The 27688-nt window shown below is 56.5% G+C and overlaps 1 protein-coding gene across 1 annotated transcript in view; it reads right to left on the bottom strand.

The window, feature by feature from the left end:
* Positions 1-27677, bottom strand: part of PHLPP2 (PH domain and leucine rich repeat protein phosphatase 2) — a 38120-nt gene extending 10443 nt beyond the window's left edge. The window contains exons 1-10 of the mRNA XM_025192251.1: positions 27644-27677; positions 25895-26028; positions 15385-15575; positions 14889-15014; positions 12683-12837; positions 10192-10338; positions 7785-8015; positions 6986-7188; positions 6467-6527; positions 4304-4399 (exon numbers count right to left, since the gene is read on the bottom strand). Of these exons, the coding sequence (XP_025048036.1) occupies positions 4304-4399; positions 6467-6527; positions 6986-7188; positions 7785-8015; positions 10192-10338; positions 12683-12837; positions 14889-15014; positions 15385-15575; positions 25895-25913 (1229 nt within the window). The 5' untranslated portion in view covers positions 25914-26028; positions 27644-27677. The remainder of the gene's footprint in view (positions 1-4303; positions 4400-6466; positions 6528-6985; positions 7189-7784; positions 8016-10191; positions 10339-12682; positions 12838-14888; positions 15015-15384; positions 15576-25894; positions 26029-27643) is intronic.
* Between the last annotated feature and the right edge of the window lie 11 nt (positions 27678-27688).

The following is a 27688-nucleotide window of genomic DNA, read 5'->3' on the forward strand; positions in this document are numbered from 1 at the left end:
ACAGGGCTCTGCCTGCAGCTCTGAAGGGCAGCTGAGGAGATGCCCTCATCATCCTCCCTGCTCCTGGCCCAGCACCTACTCTGGGGGGTAAGGAGGGGAACCTTGCTCCCCAGCTTCCACGAGAAGGAAGGCCCCAGCCAGAGAACCCTCTCATGGGTGCTAGGGCCTTTTGCAGCAGTGCTTGAGGAAGATCGGGCTGCGTCCGCTATGCCTGGACACATCCTTACTGTTCCCCTTGCCCCTGCCTGCAAGGAGCAGAACTTTAACGGATGGGTTCTCCGCTGCCACGTGAGCCTGGTCCAGGCTGCATATTCGGGGCATCCACAGCACCACACAGGCAGCCGGGGCTCAGGTCAGGAGTGGCTGCCGTGATCCTGCATGGTATTGGCCAGGGGACCGTGCCCCACGTTTGCAAGCCCGCTGCTTTTGTCCGAGCAAAGGGTCCCGCAGAGAGACCTCTGTGCTCGGCACAGGACTGCCAATGCTGGAGAGCCATGTCCCGTGGTCCCTTATTCTGCCAGCTAACAGCCCCAGTGTGAACGCTGCCCCTCACTCCTACAGCAACGTGTCCATGTCAGCATCCGCCCTTGGAGCTTGCTCAGCCTATGGCTGGGGATCCAGAGCAGGCTGCTCACAGCTGGGGGCGCTGAGACAGCATTCAGCCCCATGCTCTACCTCCTCAGTAAGCTAAGTGTAGCTGCTTTAGCTTCCTGCCCTAAGGCAGGTCGGTCCAGATCCTGAGTCATGCCGGTGGCTCTTTTCTGACCTGCTCTGCTTCATCAACGTCCTTCTGAAATGCGGAAACAGAGCAGGGTGTAGAGACAGGACTGGTCTTGCCAACACTGTAGTGTGTTGACACCACACGCCCTCCCTCCACTCACTGCTCGCTGCATACACACCTACGTGTTCACCCTCTTCCCTCCGCACCCAAGCAGTAGTTACAGCTAGGCAGTGAGACACCAGCCCTAATGAGCCCTGCCTCCAGGACAGTCTCCTATTTCCAACGTGGGACCTACATTGTCTCTCACTAATGCATGACTTTGCATTTAGCTCTGTTGAAAACACCCTGGTCGAATGCACCCACTGTACAGAACAGCCCAGCGGGCCCGTCTCATTCACACATCACAACAACAACTTACCACTCAACCAATTCTTTTTGGTCAATTTTACAAGCACTGACTCGTATTTTCTTCCAGACTATGGATAGTGATTTAAGAACCACTGGACTAAGAACAGATCTCTGTGGGACATCACCAATAGATGACAATGCGCACCTACAATGACTTCCCAAGACCTAGCACATGGCTAGTGTTTAATCATTTAAGATGGGCCATATCAATTTTCTACAGCTTTTTTTTTTTTTTTTTTTAAATCAGAATGTCATGCAGGTCACAAGTCTATTACACTGATTACCTTTAACAACCAAACTTTGTAACTTCACCGAACCGTGCCGTTAAACTTGTTTGACAAGAACATTTCTCTGCAACACCATGACTGCCCTGCCTTGTTGCCTTAGTTCATTTTTATTGCCTGTGTCTCATATCAGCCTGATCATGTGCTGCCCAGGAATGACACCAGGCTAGCCATCCCAGAGTATGCCAAATCACACCCTACACACTTTTTCTAAACACTGGCACCATATTCTCTTGTCGCCATTTTTTTTGAACCTCCCTCATTTTCCTAAATATGGTCAGAAAAATCGGTGTTAGAGGCTCAGGAGACTCCTCAAGCAATTCTTTTATAACTTTTGGAGCAAGTTCTTCAGTCCTGTTTATTTAAAAATACTTAACTTTGCCAGCTGACATAGAAGTCCTTACTAGGGTATAATACAGTATCCTGCTTCTTCCAAATACAGAACACAAGCTTTATTGACTGCTTCTGACTGCCTTTTTCTGCATCATCATTAATAATTTCTCTCTTTGCTCTTCCATCTCCCTTTTAACCAGGATTATTTTTCACTTGAAGCCTTCTTTCAGGGGCCTGACAATCTACATATAGAAGAGATATCTGATGGAGGGGAGCTCTCCAATGTAGCACAAAAGGCAAAAAAAGATCAAAGGCAGTGGTCCTCAATCTCTTTAGACTCAAGGCACCCCCTGTTGTGTTCAAGACCATCTCATAGTTTTCACTCATTTCTTGACTATGGAAAAATAATCAGTGGATGTAAGGACAGCAGTGGATGTGATATACTTTGACTTTAGCAAGGCTTTTGATACAATCTCCCACGACAATCTCATAGGAAAGCTAAGGAAGTATAGGATGGATGAGCAGATTGTCAGGTGGATACAAACTGGCTGAAATGTTGGGCTCGGACAGGAGCGATCAATGGCTCAGTGCCTATTTGGCAGCCAGTAATCAAGCCGGTATCAAGTGGAGTGCCCCAGGGGTTGGTCCTGTGGCTGGTTTTGTTCAATATCTTCATCAGAGGTCTGGAAGATGGGATGGAGTGCACCCTCAGCAAATCTGCAGATTATCTAAAATGGAGGGTAGAGCTAGGATTCAGAGTCATCTTGACACATTTGGAGGACTGGACTAAAATAAATCTCCTGAGGTTCAACAAAGACAAGTGCAAAGTCCTGCACTTAGGAAGGAACAAGCCCATGCACAAGTACAGGCTGGGGGTGATGGGCTGGGCAGCAGCTCTGCAGAAAAGGACCTGGGGGTCACAGTGGACAAGAAGCTGAACAGAAGCCAGCGGTGTGCCCTTGGTACCAAGAAGGCTAACAGCATCGGTAGGAACATTGCCGGTAGATCGAGCAAAGTTATTCTTCCCCTCTTCAGCACTGGAGAGGCCACATCTGGAGTCCTGTGTCCAGCTGTGGGCCCCCACTACAGAAAGGATGTGGACACATTGGAGAGAGTCCAGCGGAGGGCAACAAAAACGGTTGGGGAGCTGGGGGACAGGACTGGTGAAGAGAGGCTGAGGGAACTGGGCTTGTTTAGTCTGAAGAAGAGAAGACTGACGGGAATCGAATAGCAGCTGTCAGCTACCTGAAAGCGGGTGGGGGAAGAATGGTCCAAAGAGGATGGAGCTGGGCTGTACTCAGTGGTGGCAGATGACAGAACAAGGACCAATGGGCTCAAGTTGCATCAAGGGAAGTTGAGATTAGATATTAGGAAAAACTCTCTCACTTGAGGAGTAGTAAAGCCCTGGAACAGGTTACCCAGAGAGGTGGTGGCGTCTCCATCCTTGGAGGTGTTTAAGACCTGGCTAGGCAAAGCCTTGCTTGGGATGATCTAGTTGGGGCTGGACTAGATGACTCCTAGGAGGCCCCTTCCAGCCCTCATTTTCTAACACTACAGTGATTTTTCTACTGCAAAGAACTCGGCATAAGCACAACAGGGCAGAATGTTTTTAATGCTCTGGATTCATATCTGCAAATCCTACGTTTTTCCCCGACTCCTGTTTGCATGCCCGAGTGCCAACACTGCATGGCACTCTGTGGCCCCATGAGAGGGCCTCGTGGCACCCCAGTTAGGAATCACAGATCTAAGGTCTTGAAGACAGAGCCACTAGACCTGAAAAACAGTGTTGGGGATACTCAGCCAGTGGAGCAGCCTTGCAAGGTGGGGACGGGGGGAGAAGGGTTTTTCCAGCCCTTGAGCTCTGCTGCTCAAGGGCTGGAGATGCTCCTGCCTCTCACTCCTGCCAGTTCCTTCGGCACCAGGCACCAACACACAGCCTGGCTCATCCATCCAGATCCTGTCCTGGCACTCACCGCTGTGCCCGTTTGCTACACTGCCCTGTCCCTGGCTATGACATGTGCGGCCCACACAGACAAATACAAGGCCAAGTTGCCTTGTTATCAGCCCTCCAAAACTCTCCTTTGCTGTGATGCATACAAGAACCTAGACAAGTTGAGCAGCCAGCATGCTAGGACCACTGCCTGCCATGCTGACACAGTGCCTCACTGCCCACGACCACCTGCTTTTCCTCTTAGATGCAGACCGAAAGCTCTTTTGGGCAGAGACTTTTGCTCTGTGTTTGCAAAGGCCCTAGCACACTGCGGCCCCAGCACACGACTGGTACCCCAAGCACTAAGATAGCACAGCAGTAACGCTCCTGCTCTACCATGAACTGCTGGTGCAGAGGCTGAAGTCACGGGGTAAACTCTCTGGCTCCTGTCATGCTGAAAGGGAGAGGACTCTGCCTCCCTGCTGGCCCCAAGAGCTACAAAGAGTCTGACCAGCAGCCATCATGCAAGAAAGCAGCTTGGTACTGAAAGCACGGGGCTGGGAGTTCCCTCCCAGCTCATGCCCTGGAGGGGTCCCAGCTTTAGGCAGGGATGGGGGTTCCTCTTACCTCGACGGCAGCTCTGTGAGGAGATTGAAGCTCAGGTCCAACACCTCCAGTTTCTTTGCTTCACAGGCCCAGTCAGGGACACACTGCAACTGGTTCCTGGTAGGAGATAGGAGAACATGCGAGTGGCAGGGGGTGGCACGACCTGGAGCTCTCCTGGCTCAGGGTCTGCCCACGTGGGCATTTTACTGCAGCGCTTCAGTGAGGTGGGGCCCCAACATGAGCCTACGGGCAGCCGGACCAGCCCAGGAGGCAGCGGTCACTTAGGTTGAGCCACTTAGTGTAGGGTGTAGAAGTGGTGATGTCCTGATGACAAGCCTTTGGTTTCACCTACAGCACCAGCAGCAACCTCTATGTGGCCCCACGTGGGAGGGAAGGGGCAGGTCAGACCAGGGGCCATTCGGTCTGTCGTCTCTGCTGAGCCTGGCAGCTGGGGAACAGATCAGCACTAGCGAGATGGGTGGCTCTCTGCAGGACCTGTGCTGAGCTGCCTACCCCGTGGCCCAGCCAACAGCACCAGAACAGGGTCTCCTGACGCAGGCACCTTTGAGCTAGTGACCGAGAAGGCAGCCGGTCGGGGAAGTGTTACTTCTCCTTTGACGCCTGTCTCCCAGTGCTGATCAGAGGAGGAGCTGCATTTCCTGGATAGCTTGCTGCAGTCTCAGAAGGTCACTTGTGCCTCACTCCTCCCCCCACACCAGAAAGGGTGACCAGAGCAGGACACACTGCTGACGCTTGCTCAGGCTAATCAGTGGACCAGGCTGGCCGGGAAGGGGAACATCAGCAGGGAAGAGGGCAGCAGCACAGCCGTCAGCTTCCACAGGCAGTACACACTGCCGGGCACCCTGGTACACCTGCTGGTCACTAGCTGGCACAGGAGGCTCTGGCCACCTGAGCTAACCAGATGGGAGCAGCAGTAACACCTGCCATGCTATGGGCACACCTCTGCCTGCAGCACACTGCTGGAGCGCTGGCACAGGGCAAACCCCGTGCTGCTAGCCGCCTCCTTGGGACATGTGCTTGCCCCCTCTCTGCCAGCCCTAAACAACACCAGGCTCTGCTCCACATCTGTGGTACTTGGTCAGCACCCTGCTGCTATGGAGCTGTGGTTGAGGCCTGCAAGCCTCAGTCCTGTTAACTTCCCGCTGCTAATCCTGGCCTGGCTCATCCTCCCTTCTGCCTTGGATAAATCCACCCTGAGGGAAGCAGGAGTCTGCATGAAGGAAGAACATGCGTGGCCCCCACTGCGCTGCAAGGGCAAAGTCTGCGGAGTGCAGCAGGCCATAAACCCACACAGGTGCGGCGCGCCACTGCCACGGTGATAAGCACATAGATGAGCTCTGACCTCTCAGGAAGCCTCTCCGTTCTCTGCTGAGGCTGTCTGGCTGCGAAGGGGACTGAGCCTCGCCTGACTCTTGTGTGCTACAAATCAGATACCCTAATGAGACGCTGCCTAATACAGCAGGTGACACAGATGTGGTCACAGGCCTTTTCTACCAGTAAGTGCATGGCCTTCCCCACCAGGACCCAGAGACACGCCCAGGACAAGCAGGCCGTCCACAAGGGAAGCTATGCTGGCATGTGACAAGGCAGGAACCAAGCCAGTGCAGTTACCCTGGTACAACACCTCCCGGGGGTGCTGAGGCCTATACAGAAAGCATCCCTATTGTCCCATTACTACTTAAGATGGACTCAACTCCACGGAGGAGAGCCGCACTTGTGCAGAGAGGGGAGCAGGGCCAGGTTCCACCATACTGATGTAGAGGGTGGGACTCCCCCATGCAGGTGCTCCTAAAGGCCACGGCAGAGCTTGGCTCGAGGCATACAGGCCTCCTGCCATCAAAAGGAAGCACCAGGGACATGCCAAGCCCTGGGCCCAGAGGGAGATGCTGTGGGCATCAGCGTGTGCACAGTAAAAGGGTGCAGTGCAGGGGCAGATGCTGCCTTGCTGAAAGCACATCTTGGGGGAGGGGGAGGAGACCCGAGCTACTGGCTTCATAGACGCAAGCTCCCTTCGGGCACAGAGCAGCAGCAACCCTGGAATCAACAGCATCCACTCCACAGGAGCTGCCCCAGGCACAGCCCTGGCAACAATCCCCCCCCCCCCCCCAAGTTCTCCCAGCAGCCCAGGATTCAGTGCTGTGCCCGACGGCGGCAGCTACTTACCGGGAGAGCTCGAGGCAGGTCAGCTGGCCTGGCACCGGGTAAACACTGACTGTGGTCAGACCTGATCAATGAAACAGGCAACCATGAGAGCGGTGCTGAGGGGAGCAGGCCTGGGGGCAAAGCCAGGCCATGCCATGCCATGCCCCTCCTTGGGTATTGCCAATGTGCACCTGGGGGCTCCTGTTCCTACAGCGGCAGCACTTGGGGGTGAGCTGGGGGCAGGCCTCCCACTGAGAAGCATGCCTGCATGGACCCAAGGCAGCTGTGGGGAGATGCCACAAACTGTCCCTCATGAGGCTAGATGCTGTGACAGGACCCAGCTTTATGCCCCACGAGGCAGCCACCGCGTGTGACATTACAGGAACTGCAGGAGCTCACACCAGCTAGAGCCGTGCAAGGAGCTCCAAGCACCCAGGGTCTGAGCCACCACGCCTTCCCCGCCTGCCTGGCCCACGGCCCCCAGCCGGCAGTGCCCAGCAGCAGGTCTGTGCCTGCGGGGGGAGGGCAGAGCAGACGTACGGTTGTGGCTGGCGTAGAGGGCCCGCAGGGAGAAGCCGCTCAGCGTCAGCTCCTGAAGACGGTTCCGCTCGCAGTGCAGCTGCTCCAAGCTGCCCAGGGTGCTCAGGTCCAGCTCTGCCAGCTGGTTGTCCCGCACATCCAAGTGGGTCACAGACTTGTTCCCCTCCAGGCTGTCAGCAGATGCCCCCTTCAGCTGGTTCAGTCTAAGTGTTCAGGGTCCACAAGTCAGGGAAGGAGACACCGAAGGCAGTGGAAAGGGAAGTAGGGAGAGGGACCACTTGGCACCTAGGCCTAGGAACAGGTGCTTGGAGACCAGCCCAGGGCAGGAGTGGCCAGAGGGAGTCAGGGGTTTGTGGGCGGGGGCAGGCACTAGCAGGCCCAGGGCCCAACATGCAGTGTTCACCGCTGCGTGGCTGGTTCTACATGAGTAACGCTTGGGACCCTGCAGGGCAGCTGCCCACATGCTAAGAGAAGACAGTCCAGAGCCTGAGCCTGGCAGTCAGACCCGTCCTGTACAGCCATGCGTCCAGGGAAGGCCCTTGCCACATGTCCTGGGATAGCGCATAGCCCTCGCAGCCTGTGGCTGGGAATCTCAGCAACAGCTGCCCTGAGGCGAGTCCAGCACGCTCCCTGCTCAGGGGGCACCGGAGCAGTGGTTCAGTGCCCCCCCCCCAGTCCTGACCACTGCTCTGCGGCCTTGGCTTGGCGCAGTCAGCCTGGCTCTCTAGGGCCCTTCACACCCCTAAGCAGGGCCAGAGCACTGCATAGCCCTCCTGCAGGGCACCTGCCAGCAGCTCACCTCAGATCCACATGTTTGATGTGGCTCATTCTGTTCAGCGCACCCAAGTCCAGGGTCTCCAGCTGGTTCCCCGCCATGGCCAGCTTGTCCAAGGAGAGGAGTTTCTCACAGATGGCTGGCATATCGTGGAAGTCATTGAAGGAGAGCCCCAGGGTGCTGAGCTGCTGCAGGCATCCAAGCTCATCTGGCAGGGTCGTGAGGCAATTCCCATCGAGAGCAAAGGTCTGAAGACTGCACAGACAAGGGATGGAGAGGGCTCAGGGGTGGGAGCGAGCCAGGTTTCACATTTAGCAGATGCAAGGCATGCTGAGATCTGCACTGGATGAGCTGTCACTGGCAGAGGCAGGGAGCTTTGAGCATGGGGCTCCTGTCTGCAGGCTGCACTTACAGCGATGCCATAGGGCACACTCGCCAAGGATGGCACAGGGAGCTCTGCCAGGGAGTTCTGACATTTCTCACTCCTTGCTGCTCACCTAAGGAGTCTGGGGTCTAAACTGGCAGGTTGCAAAGTACTGGACTGAGCTGCAGGTAGATTGGGAGCTACCAGTTCCCCAAATCAGTGGCAGCAAATATAACTGAAACACTGTCACACTGGCTCACTGTGAGCACATGGCGCACACTTACTCCCTTGGATTTCTACAGCCTAAGAGTCCCCAGCGCTTGAGCCCCTGTGACAGCCATTAAAAACACAACAGACACAACCGCTATCGCCAGCCAGTCAGCTAACCCAGGGACAGCAGGTATGATACAAGCACTAGCCCCACAGCAATGCACGGTGTCCCACACCACTGTATAGTGCCCATGCTACAAAGCAGACTGGCTTTTACAAAGGGAACTGTCTTCTCCAAGGAGGCCAGGGAAGCCACGGAGAAGACTAAGCAGAAAGCCACCACACGCTGGCCCCACTCACCCACGTACACCTGCTCCGTGCATGCCTGGCAGTGCAGCCAGCCTGGCTACACAGTGACCTCTTTGCGAGGATGCCCAGGGAGCAAGTCCAAGCTCCGTGGCAGCCCTTAACACGTTGGCACCGATGCATTTCTAGCAAAATGGATAGCAACCTGGCACAGACATCTTCCTGCAAGCCCTTGAGCACCCAACAAAGCTGGACAAGGAAGAGGATCACTCCCACAGACCCTGCAGGCGCGTGGGGCAGGCCCCTCAGAAGGGTTTCACAGGCATTCCCGCAGGAGGGAACATCTTGTTTCCTGACAGACCAACAGTCAGGAGGTCCCATTTGAAGACTGGATCAGGTCCACCCAAATAAAGGATCTCACAGTGAAACAATCAACGGAAGTGATGCCAAGTTAAAACACAGGCGACCTTTGCTCTGTGCTCTACTGAGAGTAGGCATCATTATGATGGTCCCATATTGCTTCTAAACCAGCGCAGTGCGGGATCCTCTATGGAATCCTAAATCCTTGGACATGTGTGGTACCAAGAGTGTGCTGGACACAGCCTCCAGCTGCATTTATGATGGAAGTGTAGGGCAAAGCAAGCGTGCACTAGCACCTGCCCACTGAACCCATGCTCTGCTGTGCAAGGTCTCCGATTTTGCAGCCAAGTGGCTCTTCCTGCATGTTGTGCTCGAGCAGTGCTGTGTTGCTCATCTAAGCAGACACACAGGACCTGGATGCTGACAGAACCATTGACCCGGCCTTGGCAAGAAGTTGCTGCAGGCCAAATTCAAGTCAATAAAGACAAGAGACCATTAAGGAAACAGTGTCAGCATGAAAGATAACATCCTATACTCCTTGAGAAACACTGCAGAACCACTATCAATGTGTGGCTATAAGGATGCACAGCCTCTGCAAAAACGGAGCAAGCAGCATCGCTCCTATTCTTTGTCCTTGGACCGTGCCCTCCTGTGGGCAAAGCCTACCCTAGGTTTGTTTTGCTAAATCAGTGTGTGTTCACACTTAAAATGGACTCCATATGCTGTGAGCTGCAACAACCACAGCCTGAGAAGGGCAGCATGATATATGGGCAGCTCGGGGCTATAGACTCATAGAGAAGTGGGGCTGGAAGGGACCTCCAGAGGTCATCTAGGCCACGCCCCAGCCTGAGGCAGGATCAGCCCTGTCCAAACCATAATCTGCTGAAGCACAGCTCCATCGGTGAGCAGCAGCCGCTGCTAGTGGATAGCTGCTCAAGTTGCCCCCATCTGATCCGGGTGCAACAAGGCCCTTGCCGACCACCTTTATCTGCACTCCATTCACCACTGACAGCAAGAGAATTGGCACACCTGGCTCTCAGGCTGCCACCATTTCCTCCTGAGATGCATCTATGTGAATGAGTGGTGAAGATGGGGACCTCTCAGAGGGGTCATGGGACATGAGGACCCACCCCACGGGCCACACCTGTACCCAAACCACGGGGTCTGTGAACACAAAGGGGACATACTCACTTCAGCAGCTTGCCGACCTGGCTGGGCAGGTCATGGAGCCCATTGCAGGACAGGTTGAGCTCCATCAGCGTGGGGATCTCGCACAGCGATGTGGGAAACTCCCTCAGCCGGTTCTGAGACAGGTTCAGGCCCCTCAGTTGAGAAAACCTACGCAGCAAGAGCACGAGTTACACGCATGGGCTACGACGATTACGTGTGCACCAGGGCAAGCATGAGAGCTCTGCACGGAGCTCATGCAACACACGTTCCCCTCCCCTCCAGCCCAGTGGCTCCAGCACCAGGCTGAGCCCAGGTGCACAGTAAGTTACTGCTAACAAAAGCATCAGAGCACCGCAGACACTTCTTGAAAAGCAAGAGCAAACAGGCACTGCTCTGTCTGCACCATGGCAGAGATAGGCACCCAGAGGGTGCTGGGGGTATTGGTGTCTTCACTTCACTGAGCCTACCTTCGAATAACTGCAAGGGTGGAGCAGGGACTGGAACAGAATGGCCTGGCCACACGGCACCGACAGGAGACCTAGCGATCTGGGAAATGGGCCAAGGCATTGGCGCCGGGGGGGGGGGTGTGGCACATTTGGTGCACATGCAGCAAAAGAAACCTCCAAGGCTCGACGGGGCTACAATACCAAGATAGCCACTGCTGAGGCCATGTCCCCACAGGGAGACCCTGGCAAATGGCTAAGTTGACCTCTGAGGAGGGAGAGATGGTCCCTCATCTGAGAGAGCTTCTGCTCCAGACAAGCAACCTCCACTTCTTGCTCTTCAGAGGGCCTCTGCCATTCACAGCCCTGGACAGTGGGACGAGTCTGCCTGGACAGCGCGGCTCTAAGCCCTGCGTGAATACCAACAGCAAAGCTGCCTTGTGACAAGGCACCTGGCTGCTAGGCCCTGCACACCTGCAGGGAGGTGAGAAGGAAGCTCATGGCAGCAGCTCCATGTCTCAAGCGTGGCCAACCACAGAAACTGCCTCTGCCATCTACCCCCTGTGGGGAGGGGCAGAGGCTCTCTGCAGCTGCCCTCTGGGCAAAGCTGACCTCCCTGGAAGAGGTGCCGCAACCAAGCCACTTCCCATCTCTCATCCTCCACGTGAGACAGAGAGGATCAGCAACCTTCCTGAGCATCTCAGGCTAGAAGCAGACGTTGCCAAATGAAGCGGATCAGTGGCGCTGGGATGGGTCTCACCTCAGCAGATTCACCTCGCTGGCCGAAACACGCATCGCCTGTCACCCGCTGAACTTGCAGGGCAATGGGTAGCGCATTTCTGGCTTACAGACACGTCCTGGAAATCTCCAGGATGCTTCTCTGTGACCAAGGACAGGAGGGGCTTCCCTGCTGACAGATGCATCCCAGAGACTCCAGCTGTCCTGCTCAGAGATGCGCTCAGGACTGCCCCAGACCAAGCCTGACACTCCAGAGCAGTCCTGGGGCTGCCAATCTGCTGCTGGTGGTCCCAGCACGGGACCATACCAGAGTGCTCATGGGTACCTGGGGAATCCCAAATGGGTGTTGTCAGGGCACGCAGGATCAGGCCCAAGCAGCCCCAGGAGTGCCTGGCTGGGGCAGCTGGAAAACACAGGCAGTACCAAGCTGGCCGCGCTCTCCTGCCATAAGCCTAACAGATGTCAGCTGCAATGAGGCAGCACAGATCGACACCACCTTGCTGCAGCTCATTTTGGGCATCTGTGATGTGACAAGAGCACAGACGTGTTTGCTGGCCTTTGTGCTGCCATAAAACTTTTTTATGTTTTAAGGCAACGTCCGTTTCCACCCTTTGCTTTGTTTGAATAGACAGGCATGTCCTGTTCTCACTTCTCCCCCAAAGGCAGCAAGGCCTTGCAGGCTGCAGCCATCTAACCATGCTGCTGCAGACCTTCCAGCTCTCTGGGGAATCCAGGAACCCCTCGTCTGTCTGCTCCCTGCTTCACTGCATCCTAATCTGTTCCAAGCCTGTCCTGCTCATGGCCATGCACTCCTGCTGTCACTGTCGGCAAATCGGAGCTTGCTGTCCACCTGGTCCCAAGCCTCTTGCTCCCCCGTGCACTGGCTGCCCAAAGCACAGCCAGAGTCTCTGCAGCGTTGCTGCCCCAGGCATGGGCCAGCTCTGCAGTCTCATTGGAACAGGTGCTTCAGCCTCACGCCCCTACACACAAGCCTCTCAGCATGACTGCTGCACTGGGCTCCTCTTGGCTGCTGCTCTTGCAGCAAATGGTGCTACCCAACTGTTTAGCCAAGGGCCTCACAATCACCATGGCATCTGTCTGTGCAACATCAAGTCGCAAGGCACAGCTCTGTGCAAGCCCACTGGCACGCTGCTGGGCATGACTCAGACTCCCCAGCCTCCAGCAGCTAGCACCTCTCAAAGGCCACCCTCCTCCCAGTGGGCAGGAGCCACAGGGACCAGGGTGACTCCTGTACGCTCTGCATGCTCCCGCCCCCTTGCCCCCAGTGTAACCCAGTGGCCCCAGTGCAACGGAACCAGGTCAGCACAGACCTGCAGAGTGAGTCCAGCCCCCCCGAGCCACTCGGGCGCATGAAGTTGTGTCGCAAGTTGAGGTAGGTGATGTCTTGGCTGTAGAAGAGATGCTCAGGGACCTCCTCCAGGCTGTAACATGAGAGGTCCACAGTGCTCAGGCGCTGAGACACAACCTGGAAGGCAAGGACCAAGTTCAGCCTGCACCGTCTTTTCTGTGACCAAATCAAGAAGTCAAGAGTAAACTGCAAGGCCAGGACACGCTGGGGGCTGACAGAGCACAGCGCAGCAACAGGATCCTGGTCTCTGCCACGGGTGGGCAGGGCCCGCACAGGAAAGTGGTTTTTAACTGCACTGCATACAACCCCGGCCTGCTTGTTACTGCTCTCATCCCTGACTGATGGTGGTGGAAAGAGAAAGGGGCTGCCTTGTATGAGCTGCATGCGCGTTTTGGCCCCAGCTGCCAGCCACAATGAACAGCAGGAGGGATGCAGCTTAGCAAGGACATCAACCGACTCTTGGCTCCAACTGCTGCCCTGCAGCGCAGTGCAGCGCAGGGGCATGTTCCAGACCAGACGGGCTGACAGCAGCAGTCCCTGGCGATGCTGCAGAGCTCAGCAGCTTTGGGCAGGGTTTGAGGGTTTCCCTTGCTTTGGGCACTCGCACACCACTTTCATCAAGCTGGAAAAGATCTACCCAAGGAGGCTTTGCAACATTTCTGCACTGACCCAGGCTCTGCAAAACTGGGCCTCCTCTGAAGTCATTTCTATGGCCACGATCTTCCGTCCTCAGACCTCGGATGCTTTGTTCTGGACTCTATAGCCAGCCTAGTTTTATGGCAGCTGGCTGCCCTCAAACTGTGATGCATTCCCCTGCATCTGGGCAGGATGGGCTGGTGGCCAAGCTACGTGTGCATGGTGACAAAGCTGGTCCTTCCAGGGGACCAAGCTAGAAGCCCTGCTTGGAGTGAGAGTGCTCCAGAGCATCAGAGGATTCTCCACAGTCCCCAAGCACTGACAGGGAAGAACCCTTGGTGGGGACAGCTCTGGCTGCGAAAGCTGACAGCAGCAAGAGCCTGAGACACGACTGTGAAGGGCCAAAGCGCTGGAAGGAAGATGAAACTGAGAGGATAACAGAAGGTCAGGAAGAGACTGGACCAGGTCTGAATGGCTGAACAGGCCAGACCCCACAGGAGACTAGAGATGCTGTTTGAACTGGCAGTGGCCTGCAAGCCCATGGAGGCCTCAGGCAGCAGCACTGTGCTCAGGGGTCTCTGCACTGCTCTGCAGGTGGTTCGTAACATGGCAGCATCCTTAGCAGAGACCATGCATGCAGGGACCCCGCGGGCTGCGCTTCAGCAGCACCACTGTCATTGAGACTGGCCCAGGCAGTGCCAGGAGCCCTGGATGCCCATTGGGCACAGGGAAGCTGTGGCCTACAGAACAGGACACTAGATGCTGGCAAAGCAGCTGTGCAATGCTGGGAGATGGCCCCACCCCATGCAGACACTGCTGCTGTCCACAGCCTGAGGTGGCACACGGGAACTGCGCCACTGCCCCGACCACTGCTCCACCCAGCCCAGAACCCGTTCCTGGCCACAGCTGATACCAGGCGTTCCACATGAAACCAGCCTTTAGCAGAGGCCACTCCTGTCCAAGTGGTCTAATGCGGAACGAGGTGGCGGGACTGACCAGCCTCTGCAGCTCGTGGGCTGGCCATGCCGACTCACTCTGTGCCCCAGAGCAGCGTCATGCCAGCTCTGTGTACCACTCTGGCAGAGGTAGTGAGGGCAGGGTCCAGTTTGTGGGTCGTTGTTGCGAAGGGAAGAGGCCAGCCCTGGGAGTAACTCTGAAGGCTGGCAGCATGCCCCTTGACTTCCTGCCCCTGGGGCAGGGGGCTGGACTCAATGATCTTCCAAGGTCCCTTCCAGGCCTAATGTCTATGAAAAGCATGCACTGGCTGCAATGGGGCACCAGGGCAGGATGATGGCTCGGTGGTGCTGTACAGGCAGCAGCCTCTAGAGCCCTGGCGTGCAGCATCCAGCTGCTCGGGGCTGCACACAACAGCTCAGCCAGTGTCCCCAGAGATGACCTGTGCAGGGGTGCCAGGAGGTGATCCTGGCACACCCCCAGCAATTTCAGGGGTAGGTCTGGGTCATCATTCTGCAAACTGCCCTCCCTTTCACCCTGGAGCCCCACAGCTCAACCCCCCGCAGCCCGGGCCTCACCGCAGAAGCCTGCCGGAGCCAGCGCTGGCACTCTGCTGGCGTGTTGAAGCAGACGTGGAATGTTTGCGCTTGTGCCCCCATGGAGCTGAAGGCAAGCGAGTGCTGCCGGCGCTTCACCTCCTCCACCTGCAATGGGAGAAAGGAGCCGCATCACAACCCAGCAGCTCTGGGAGCAGGGGGACAAAGTGGGGGGGCTATGGGAGAAGGGGCTCTGCTCTGCTCCAAGGGCAGTGGCTAAGTTGGGCTTGCTGGGCAGCGATGATAAGCATCTTTCCAGGCCTCCCGGCAGGGAGGCTCCCAGTCAGCGATCACGGGGGCAGGACAGGGTGAGCTGGTTCATGCTGCTGACTGCAGAAGAGTAGCATTACTGCTGCTGCCACAGGCTTGTGAAACCTGTGCAACTGTATGCAGAACTCCTGCCCCAAGGACCGTCTGGGCATGGGCCACCCCAGCTTGGTGGTTTCCTTGTTCCACTGGCCCGCACACCACACCTCACCTTCCCTCCCACAAGCGGCAGAACGTGCATCTTCCCCGTGTGGCTGTCTTTCACGGAGGACACGATGAGGCAGGTGCCACAGAGGATGACCAGGCGCTCTGCCCACTTGTGCAGCTGGGTCCTTCCCTTGCGCACACTGTAGATGCCTGAGAGCAGGATCCGGTCCAGCTGCTCCACCTGACATGGCTTTTCTGGGGAGGGGAGAAGAGGCACGTTAGCATCAGTCTTCCGCAGACTTCCTGCCCCAGCAGAGCCAGGATGTCTGCAGCTCGGGCTCTGGGGCTGGCCACTCTCCGGTCGGCTACGTGGGAGATGCAACTTAACTCCTTTAGGGAGTCAGATTGCTGAAGCCATGCAAGCCACTACCCGAGGCAGGAGAATACCAGGGCAGCAAGCGGGATGTCCTTGGGGACTGACTAAAACACAGAGGCAGAGAGACAGGCTGCAGCTGCACGTGTCTGCATGGGCGAGAGGGGCAGAGCACAGACAGCAGCCCCAGAGGGAGCAGGCCCAGAACTCCTCGGGGAAGAGGAGCAGCTGGAGAGGCAGGTTTGGAAGCCACAAACAAGGAAATGCCTCCCAGCATTTATTCCTGCCACAGCAGGGTGCCATGTGCGCTGACTGTGAACAAACAAGACCACAAAGAAATAACTGACGCATGTTGGCAATGCCTCCTTCTGATGGAGCAATCCAGCGAGGCGCTGGATCCACAGTTACTGCTGGGGCCACGAGGAGATGTATTGCAATGGCATTTTACACAGCACATCGCTTCCTTTGTCTGTGGCTGTTCAACTCTGCGTGCCTGCTCCGGGAAGCACTGGGCAAACACAGGACAATGCAATATTAATGCATTCATCCTGCTTGAAATACCATGCTAATACTATCCACATACTAATGCATTCATATTGCTTGAGGGAAGCACTGCTTGAGGAAAAATTATCAAAGATTTCCTAGACACTGCACAGCATCTTAACAGTGAGTCTCGGTTCCCCGACACGTTTCTGCAAAACTGGTGTAACTTGTGTCTTGACACGATTAGGACTTTAGAACAATTAAACACCCTTTGCAATCAAGTTCTGCACCCGTCTCTCTCAGTACCTGGCAATCACGGGAGTCACTGAGGTTTCGTATCTTTTTCTATGACCCCTTTTGCAGGACAGGGCCAAGTCTTTCTAAGGGCCTGAAAATGACTTGGATGGGACCAGAGCACGGCACAACATTTCACCTGCACGGGCTGACACGACAGATGCGATTCTCTAGAGCCTTGTACGCTCTGCAGAGCTCTGAAGGTGACACAAGATAATGAGCTGTGGTGCGATACATATACGGCTGCTCTGCAAGATCCCGGCTGGTCTGGGCACCTGGGTGTCAGGATTTGTGCTCCTCCCTGCAGATGCAGGCAGCTCTCCCAGCCCTAGGCCATGCAGAGCGCTGCTCCTGGAAGCATCTATCCCTCCAGACAGATTACAGGCTCAGTCTGGGCCCCCCCAGTGCTCTGGTAACAGGGATACTCAGGCTGCTAAATAGGGGTGTGGAAGGTGCTCAGCACCACTGTCTGAGCCCCACACCCCACTGCACAGACCTATGCCCCCCCCTCCCCGCAATCAGCCACTTCCCTAGCCCCAGCTGCAAGCGAACAAGTAATTAGTGATAGCTGGACTCAAATGGCAGCAACAGCAGCGAGGGACTGGGAGCTGCCCTGGGGAGGGGTCCTAAGGAACGGCCTGTGCCTGCATCACGGCCCCTGGGCAAGAACCCCAGGCGTCTCTCCTGCCCCGAGAGGGCTCCAGTAAAGAGCACCCAGAATGATGAAAGGATGGAAAACAGGCCTCCTGGTGAGAGACTCAGAGTGTGAAGACTCAGCTGATGAGGAAGAGGCAAGGAGATGCCCTGAGAGCAGGGAGCTGTGAGGAGAAAGAAGCCCTTCCCTTGAGCAGACAGGAGCAAACCCCATCAGGGCACAGGGAGAGTCACCAAATGCAGGACTCTGGAGACAGCCTCCTGACAGCCAGGCATGGCGAGCCTGAGCCGGCTGACTGCACCGCACCCTGGACGAGGGAGAGGTGCCTCCTGCAAGGCGGGACAGGCCACAGACCACCACAGGTCTCAGCTGCGGCCCCACAACCTCCAATTAAGCCACCATGCAAATCCCAGCAGCCAAGCCGCACGCCCGCACCACCACCACCCTGCCCTGCCCAGCCCATCCTCCCATGAGCCGCGCTGACAACCCATCTCTTCACACTGCCTCCCCTTCGCCCTCACGCTGCCCGGTTGACCCTGCCCCCACGGCCCTCTAGACTGAGACCTGCTCCCAGCCCAGGACACCCTCCAGCACTGGGCAATTCATGTGCCGCGGCTGCAACAAGCCCCATTTGCTCTGCAAGATGCTGATCCTCAGACAGGACACCCACGGGTATTAGCGCCTCCCTAGCTAGGAACAGATGTCGCATGTCTCTCCCTGCCTCTACTCTCTTCCTGTGAAATGGGTGTAGCAGAAAGCCCCCTTTTCCTTTTGCCTGCATTTGCTCTCCTCTCTTTGGATATGTTTCTCTTTTTCTACCTTTTCTTCCTTCCTCTCTCTTTCACTTTAAGATAAGGAATTGTGTTTTAAAATTTGTGTGCGCGCATTTTGTATCTCCCCTTGTAGTTTGGTATTTTTATCTATTTGTGTGCCATGGCATTTGTAGCTTATATTTTATACTCCTCACCTTTCAACTTTCAACTAAATGTGTTTAGTTTCATAAGTAAATTATACATTGTAACAAATGTTAACAAGGGCAGGAATCAAACTGCCCTTCCCTGTATCAGGCGGGCCCCTGAAAGAGCGAGTGAATCAGTGATTGAATGTGTAACACTGTAGCAGACAGCAATTAACACCTGGGACACTGCAGATCAACCAAGGGAAGAATTAAATAGAAGACAATGTAGCAACCAGGAAATCTCTAAACCTCACTGATCAAGGGCTAGAAGCCCTGGCCTGAGTTAATCAACGCCAGAGACCAACTTTTGGGCTGAATATCTCCAGATCACTCCCAGAGCCCTATTCAAAATTCATCAATGGACTCCCAAACCTGCACGTACATGTGGATGACTCCTGGGGCTGACAGATGCCATCCACCCCTGGATTGGGCAAACCTGAAAACTGGGGAGTCACCAAAGTCTGACAAGGACAGATAAAAGGCAGTGAAAAGTGACCCTCAGTGGCGCCTTCTTGATCTCCAACTTGACCAGTACCCACCCTGTCCAGCCAGAAGGACCAGCCAGCAACCCCCTTCTGGAGGATAACACCACGCTGAAAGAAGCCTTGACTGGCCATCGACAGCAGACTCCAGCGCCTGTAGGATAGGTATACCTGACTCTGTAGCTTGCTTGCGTGCGTGCGTGCAGACCAGCCCCAAGGTTTATGATTTAACTCACTGCAGTGTTTCAATCCACCTAATAAACCAGAATTTTAAGGATCCTGAGTTGGACATTTGTAGCCAACATGGGAACTCTCCTCCCAATAATACCTTGGCTCCTCAGCAAGTTACAAAGACAAACTGGCTCAGATCTGTGAAGCTGCATTAGGATTCTTGGAGCCCCCAGGCGCAAGCAAACAACTTGCTGTTCTACGTGGGGCCAGGGCCTGGGCTCATTCACTCATAACGAATTTGGCACTTCTGCTGCCTCCTCTGCTACCAAAGCAATGAAGCTTCCTTGTGTTTCTGGAGCAAAACATTTTTAGTTGTCAATTGACTGTGGCCAGATCAGAGCATTTGCTATCCAGCACTCCAGCTGGGCTATCCTGGGGACTGGCCATTGCAGTCAGCACCTGGCTTCGGCTCCCCAGCTCAGTGATATGCAAGGCCCTCAGGCAAAGACTTGGAGTCTGAGCTTGGCTCCGAGAACACAGTGAGATCGCTCCTGCCAGCACGCGTGGCAGTAACACGTGTGTGAACCTGGGCAGCTGTGGAAAGCAAGCGCTGAGGAGACCTGGCTGGAGAACTCAAAACCAGCCTCTGGAAACCCGACGCTCAGGTGGGAACAAGGTAGAAGAGGGACTGCTCAGAACCATGTCAGAAGCGTGAAGGTCAACATGGGACCCAGTGCACAAGGTTCAAACCCATCTGCAACAGCTCAAGGAATCCACAGGCCGTGACACCCCAGTCCAATGAGAGGGGTCATGGGATCAGATGGGAAATGAAGGCGCATCAAAAACCGAGCTGTGGGTCAACAGGGGAAGTTACGCAGCCAACCCAAAAACCAGATGTCACTAAATGAGTATTTATTGTTCACTGCTGCTACTGGAAACAGACTGGCCATCTCAATCTCACCGCAAGCTTTCCTAGCATGTTAGCAGTCCACTTGATGTGAAAATCTCTGCAGACAACAGGCATTTGTGATTAAGCAATGATTTAGGAATCTCTATAATCCCCAGAACTTGAGTATTAATTGCCACAAAGACAAGAAAATCTAATTAGGAAATGCCAAATTCAGGCTGCCGGTCATGTCTTCACTCTGCCCCTTGGGTCCGCACGCCATAATGCAACCTTTAATTGCATTCTTTTCCCTTTACCCAGAATAGGAGCAGCATCCAAACTCGTGCTGCTGGGACCAAAAGGAAGAGCAAGGCCTCGCTATTCGGCTGAAAAATAGAGTTTCTAAAGGCTCATGAACTGAAATAAAAATTCTGAGTCGGGTCCAGCATTTAGCCGAGTAGCAATCAGAGGCTATCATCAGATGACTCATAGTTTCATAGTTTTAGGGTCGGAAGGGACCTAATAGATCTTCTAGCCCGACCCCCCGCCAGAGTGGGAGAACAACCCAAAAAAACCCCCCAAAAAAACACAACCCTAAAAACAAAAACGGGACTCAATTGAGTCCAGCCAGGTAAGTATCCAGCCTCTTCTTAAAGACCCCCAGGGTAGGGGCCAGCACCACCTCCCTTGGAAGTTGGTTCCAGCTCCTAGCCGCCCTAACTGTGAAGTAGTTTTTTCGGATGTCCAATCCGTACCTCCTCTCCATCAACTTGTGCCCATTACTCCTTGTTATGCCAGCGGGGGCTAGGGGAAACAGCGTCTCCCCCAAACCCTTCTGGTTCCCCCTAGTGAGTTTATAGACGGTCACCAGGTCCCCCCTCAGCCTTCTCTTGTGGAGGCTGAATAGGTTCAGGTCCCGCAGTCTCTCACTGTAGGGTCTGCCCTGTTGTCCCCGGATCATGCGGGTGGCCCTCCTCTGGACCCTCTCCATGTTGTCCACATCCCTCCTGAAATGGGGCGCACAGAACTGGACACAATACTCCAGCTGCGGCCTGACCAGCGTCGCATAGAGGGGGAGGATCACCTCCCTGGCTCTACTCGAGATGCACCTGTGGATGCACGACAAGGTCCGGTTAGCCCTGCCAACCATGACCTCGCATTGTCGGCCCATGTTCATCTTGGAGTCAATAATGACACCAAGATCCCTTTCCGCCTCTGTGCTCTCAAGTAGGGAGTTCCCCATCGTATAAGTGTGCTGCTGGTTCCTACTGCCCAAGTGCAGCACCCTGCACTTGTCCGTATTGAAACACATCCTGTTCCTGTCTGCCCACCCCTGTAACCTATCCAGATCCTTCTGCAATCTCTCTCTCCCTGCTAGCGTGCTCACCTCCCCCCAAATTTTGGTGTCATCAGCGAATTTAAACAGGTTGCTTTCCACCCCAACATCAAGATCGCTGATGACTCGTGATGATACAGGCCTGCATCTGTCCAGTTTAAATGTCTTGGTTTATCTGATGTAAGGAATTGCAATGCAACACAGAGTTGGCCATGCAGAGGGAGAAAGTGCATGTGCGCCTTTATAGCCCATCCATCCCCATCAAACAAGTGGAAGACACTTTGCACAAGCTCCGTTTTTGTGCACAGCTGCCAGGCTCTCCGCCTTGCTGTCGCAGCAGCTGTGTCAGCCTGCCCAAGCACCCACGTATCTAACGCTTGGGAACTCCTATGCCTTCTTTGAGACGACAACACAGGGGCAGCAGCTACGTATCCACTCAGCAGGGCTGGACTACTTAACACAGGCCACGTGACTGCACAGCCAGGCAAGGGCAGGCTAATTTTAGAAAGGCTGCATCGCACAGCAGCTCCCGCAAAGCTCACGAAGCTTCAGGCTGGAGATGCAGCCGGGCACCAGGGAAGGTGAAAGTGAAGGCGGGTGGTCATCTCCCGCAGGCACCCGCAGCAGCCCCCAGCAGCAGCTGGAGGAGATGACCTGGCCAAGGAGCAGAGCAGGGTGCAGCAGCACGGTACAGCACAGCACAGGAGGGGACACCAGGGCCTTCAGGGGAGGGCAGGGGCCCTTTGAGGCACATGACATCAGCACCCTCTCTGGCTTCCAGCCTGGCACCAGGCAGGCGCAGTGATGCCCAGTGGCGCCAGGGAACACCAACCCACAGCTGTGGACCTACTCTCCACAGTGCCTCCACCCCAAAGCCAGGCTGCTGCACCGTGAGGGGAGGTCCAATAAGCTTCAGCCAGGAGCCGCACCACGGCTGTGGCTTCTAGGCATTTCCTCTGCCCCCCACACAGCCTGTGACTGCCTGCATTCATCTTCAGCCAGCTGTTGAGTCTGAGCAGGGCTCCCTCCTGGTGGCAGGAGAGTGGGCAGCACTAGTGGAGCTGTGCTGTAGGCACGTGGCTGGCACCTTCATAGTTTCATAGTCTGTAGGAACCTAAGTAGATTATCAAGTCTGACCCCCTGCCATGGGCAGGAAAGGATGCTGGGGTCAAACGACCCCGGATAGGTGGTTGTCTAGCCTCCTTTTGAAGACCCCCCAGGGTAGGAGCCAGCACCACTTCCCTTGGAAGTTGGTTCCAGATCCTAGACGCCCTGACTGTGAAGTAGCGCCTCCTAATATCTAGCCTGAATCTACCCTCAGTCAACTTATGGCCATTATTTCTTGTTACTCCCGGTAGTGCTTGGGGGAACAGGGACTCTCCCATAGCCTGCTGGTCCCCCTTGGCCAGTTTGTCAACGGCCACCAGATCTCCCCTCAGCCTTCTCCTGTGGAGGCCGAACAGGTTCAGGTCTCACAGCCTCCGCTCGTAGGGCCTGCCTTACTGCCCCCTGATCATGCAAGTGGCCTCCTCTGGACCCTCTCCATGTTGTCCACATCCCTCCTGAAGTGCAGCACCCAGAACTGGACGCAGTACTTCAACTGCAGCCTGACCAATGTCGCACAGAGGGGGAGGATCACCTCCTTGGCCCTGCTCGTGATACATCTGTGGACACATGACAAGGTGCGGTTAGCCTTCCTGACTGCGTCCCCACCTTGCCTGCACTCTCCGGCCCTATGGATGCCGAGCAGGGTCCCAGAGAGAACAGCCCATTTGACAGGGTGCAGCAAGGGGCAGGCAGCTTCCTACCATATGTGCAGGTCACATATGTGCCGCCCAGCTGGGGGGTGAAATGGGGGCCTTGCATTCAGCAGCATGCCCCGCAACCAGCTGCAAGGCTCCGCGGTGGCGTCTGCATGCAGGATGGAGGGGCTTTGTGGGCAAGCACTGCCACTGCTCAGCCATGCCCTTCGCCCCTGGATCCTAAAGTGGAGTAAGCACAGCTCCGTGGCAGCAGGAGGTTTTGTATGCAGCGGCCGTCACCGCTGGTACAGGCTGCCCCACAGGCAAGTGGCAGCGGCTGCCTATGCCAGCGGTGACAGCCTCTCTGCCTCCAAAACCTCCTGCTGCTGCCACGGAGCTGTGCTCGGAGCTGTACAGCCAGCAGCAGCGGAGGGGTGCGGGGTGGTGGGGATGGCTGCGTGCTGCTCGGCCACCACCGTGCTGCTGCTGCCGCCCGGCAGCTGGCCGCACAACTCCAGGCATGGCTCCGCGGTGGCAGCAGGAGGTTTTGGAGGCAGCGGCTGTCACCACCATAACGGGCCTCCAGGTAAGCGGCAGCACCGCGTGCAAGCTCAAGCCCCCACCCCCTCACCCCCATCCCTCGCCGTGGCTGCAGAGTCGGCCACGGGCTGTGCTCCGATGTGTGTGGCCCGCACATGGCTGGCACCACCACACTGCCCCCTGCATCACTTGCCTGCAAAGCCCCCTGCAGAGGGACACCCCTGCCCTCACCCCTGGCCCTGCTCCCAGCTGCGATGTGCCGCCTGGGGCCGGCAGCACCCCTGCTCCCTCAGCCCCCAACCATCTTACCCAGCCCTGCCCCACAGCCCCACTTACCTCCATGCTCCAGGGGTGAAGGGTGACTGTGAGCCTGAGCCCGGCCTTGGCTGCCTCGGAGGCTCAGGACCCCCTCCCTCCGGCCAGGGCTGGGAGTTTCCCACCCTTTTTTTGCAATTGGCTCCTGCGGGCTGGAGCTGTGCCCGCCTGCAAGAGCTCTTTGCAAAAGTGGACAATACACAGATTTCTCTGCTAAAAAGAGAAATCCGTGGTTTTCTCCGATAAAAACAGGGAATCCGTGGTTTTCTCCGTTTTTCCGTGGGGAAACGGAAAACCCGGAGCCTTGCTCATGAGGAGGGTGGTGAAGCACTCACAGGCAACCCAGAGAGGTTAGGGAATCTCCAACCTTGGAGGAATTCAAGACCCAGCTAGACAAAGCCTTGGCTGGGATGATGTAGTTGGGGCTGGTTCTGCTTCGAGCAGGAGTTGGACTAGATGCAACCTCCTGAGGTCCCTTCCAGCCCCCATTTTCGGTGATTCTACGGTTCAGCCTGGGTAGCTGAGCACTGAACCAAGAAATGGAGCCCCTGGACGCACGGCAGTCTGAGCTGTCCAGCGCTACGCGATTAGCTCTAGCCTGGATCCACAGCATGAAACTGTTTCCAGTCCAGACGCAGGCAAGGTCTTTGGGCCCAAGATCTTTGGGCCCAAGATCAGACCTCCTGCAAGAGCAACCTGATGGGTTTCAGCACCAGATGTGACCCTGCCCATGAAGCAAAGTGGCTCCTCCGAAGCTGAAGCCTTTCTGGGTGCTCCCAGCAGCCTTCCCTGGTGCAAAGCTCGGCCCAGAATGCACTGGACCCCCGTCCTCCACCTCTGCAACAGGCCTTGCCATGCTTCCTCCCAGGACCCAGACTGCACCTTTGACCGCTCTCCCACTGGGTCCTGGGAAGCCCCTCCCTGCCCCTCTGGGTGCGCTGGCCCACCCACACCGCAACTGCAGCTCTCCTGGGACGCCCCTCAAACCAGCTCCCCTGGTCGAACCCATCTGCTGCCATCAGAGGGTGTGCCCTGGCTTGTCAGCATCTCCTCAGCCCCTCGGCCACCCGTTCAGGCTCATGCTGCAGGGTGAATTCCCAATCCCTCCACACAAGCCTCTCCACACTCCAGCTGACCCTTAGATCTAAAGCCAGGAGCCATCTCTGACCCTCCTGTCCCATGGCACAGGACCACAGGACTAAAGGGCACCTCAGGGGCCATCTGGTCCACCCCCTGCCTGGATGCAAGATGCTGCTCCTCAACCCTCCTCTACCATGCTCAGCCAGCCGCCTCCAAGGCCTCCATCTCTACCACTGCCTCGCTGCTCTACAGTGAGCAAGTGCTTCCAGCTCTGCTGCAGTCTGAAGCTAGCACCTACCATCCTGCCCTGTGTAGCAAGGAACAATGGTCATGCTCTGTCTTCCCTACAGCAGCCCAGCCCTCCAGAGATTTAAAGACTCCCGTCAGTCACCTTTCCTCCAAGCCAGAAGTGCCTAGTTTTCCCAACCTTACATCTTGCAGCTGCCTTCCAAGTCTTTATCACCTATGGCACCCTCCTCCAGACCCTAACTTCTCCACATTCTCCTCAAAGTGTGGAGCACAGAACAGTGCACACGACTCTAGCTGAGGCCTACCCAGCTGCAAGCATGAGCTCGGATTTCCAACCTATCAAACCCTTCTGAATTCTGCTCCTGTCCTCCAGCGTGCTCACAGTGCCTCCCAATTCCCCTTCTCCTGTAAATCTCCCCAGGAAGCTCTCCACCGCAGCACCCAGGTCACTGACAGGCTCATTAAAACAGCACTGGACTCCAGACAAACCTGTGGAAACCCCCCCTCAAAACCTCTTGCCATTCTGACATGGATCCATTTGTTATTACCCTTGACTTGTGGTTATGCAGCCAGTTCTCCATCTTGCGGGACTTGGTCAAAAGCCCTGCTGAAGCCCAGACGTGCACACCGCACCCACTGTGTTCCCTTCCTCCACCAGGTAGTTACTCTGGCATAGGAGGAGATTGGGGTAATCAGTGCAAAGCCATGTCGGCTGCTCATGCTCTGCCTTTCCCCACCCCCTGGCACTAACAAATGGACTTGTTGTGATACACTGAAGCAGCTTCCATACCATTGCTGCCTTTGCTATAGCCCAGTGCTCTCACCATCCCCAGCTGTGCACATGACTCACAATGAAGCACGTGTATGCAAGAGGTTAGTTACCCTCCTTCCTTCTCCTCAGGGCAGAAGAGCATGGGCTAGGCTCTAGCATACAGCTGCACTGCCTGCCGCACAGGCGCGGTCCCAGCGCCGGCCCCCGGAACGACAGCACACGCCAGACACGTTCTTACCATTGTAAAAACGGATCATACAGCTGAGGTCTGCGTTTGCTGCCTCCTCCTGTATCCTCAAGGGATCTTCGAACCCGAGGCTGGCCAGGTACTCATACACGATCTGCAGGGGCTTCTCTGTGGGCTCCAGCCGCCTGGGGATGAAGTGCAGGAAAGGAAATTAGTTTGCCAAGGCCTGGCCCTAATCCCAGGCCCTCGCTCCTGCTACAGTGTGGAAGGGGCCCGGCACCCTTGGCCATGCTGGTAGGGCCCCCAGATCCACGCTCCCTGCCACAAGACATGCGAACACTTGGTGCTGCCCTCCTGATCCCCGAGACATGAGACACATGCTCCTTGGCAGTCGCATGCCAGGCGGGCTTCCCACAGCACCTCTCACTCTGCACCCAGCAAAGCTCCCGCTGCCCGTTCCAAGTCAGCCCCAGCCACGCAGTGCAAACTGCCCCCCGCCTCCCCTTCGAATGCAGCTGAGAGCAGAGCACATCAGAGAGCATGCTGGTCACACTGGTCTGGCACTCCTGGAACAAGACACTCAAGAGTCATCCCCAAGAAGCACATCTCTGTAGCTGCAGGAGGTGGCCAGAGCGGTGCCGGGATCCCCGGGGATGGGACGCAGCAGCCTCCCCAGAACACAGGACGACAGCAGACAGAGCCAGAGCGGAGCCCTGCTCTTCTCTTGTCTCCTGCACTGCAAAGGCCAGAGACTCACCGAGCAATCCTGGCAGCCCGCCCCGGCTTCTGCCCAAGCCAGAGCAGCCCAGAGACTGACGCCAGCCACAGCAACGGGACTTGGAGTCAGGACGACTCCCCTCTGGCAACTGCTCCCACAGGCAAGCCAGCCTCACCAGTAAAGCCTTCCCTTTGCTCCTACTCCGAGTTTCCTTAGCTTCCTTTGCCCATGACTGCTCCTTGCTATATACCTTTCCTGACTTAATGGATGTTTCCCTTGCTGGTATTGACAGCCCACGATGAAAGTTGCCTTTCCCCCTCTCCTGCGAGTGCACGGAGGTCTCAGGGGCAGGCGGGTTTGCCAGATAGCCAAGCGGCACACACCGCTCTTCGCTGAGCGTCCTCCAGCATGGAGACGTCCCTGCGGATGTGCTGACAGGGCAGCCAGCACAGGGCGTGCGGTTCCTGCCTGCTGAGGCAGCACGGCCGTCTGGCCTTCCCGCCTGCACCCCACAGAACCGCGCCCTCTCGACACCATGCCGCTGGGAGCCCACGTGCAGGGTGCTCCCCGCTGGGACCCACAAGCCCATCTCCGAGCTGCTGCTTTCCCAATTCCAACCCCTCCCGGCTGCAAACATCACGCACCTCGCGGCAGGGCCTCTGACCCGCTGCAAGGAAACACGCGGTCGAGCACATTCCGTTTCCACGTCACCAGAGCTGTGCGGAGCTGAGCCACGCCAGCCTGGCCTCTGCTCTCAGCCTCTCCACAAACTCTCCCGGGGCCTAGGCCCTTTGCTCCCTGCCAGCCCTGCCTGGCTGCTGCGACGAGGCACAAGCCAGGGCCTGGCACCCTCTGCGCTCTCCGGCCCCCCACGGAGCTCAGCCTCTTCCATCTGCTCCACACTGCTCCGGCGCCGCAGCGGCATCGGCCGGCTGCGTCCCAAGAGAAGGGCGGTAGCGCTGTGCCAGCCCAGACAACCTTCCCAGGCAAAACAGGAGGGGCCCCCAGCCCAGACAGAGCCGCCAGCTGCCGCCCCGCAGGCGCAAGGAAGAGGCTGGAGGGGTGCAGCACTGCGAACCTACCCCCGCCTCCCCGCCACGGCAGCTGCTCCCCCCCTCGCGGGGGGC

This window comes from Alligator sinensis, unplaced genomic scaffold, assembly GCF_000455745.1.
Source record: "Alligator sinensis unplaced genomic scaffold, ASM45574v1 scaffold1060_1, whole genome shotgun sequence".
NCBI classification, from domain to species: Eukaryota; Metazoa; Chordata; order Crocodylia; family Alligatoridae; genus Alligator; species Alligator sinensis.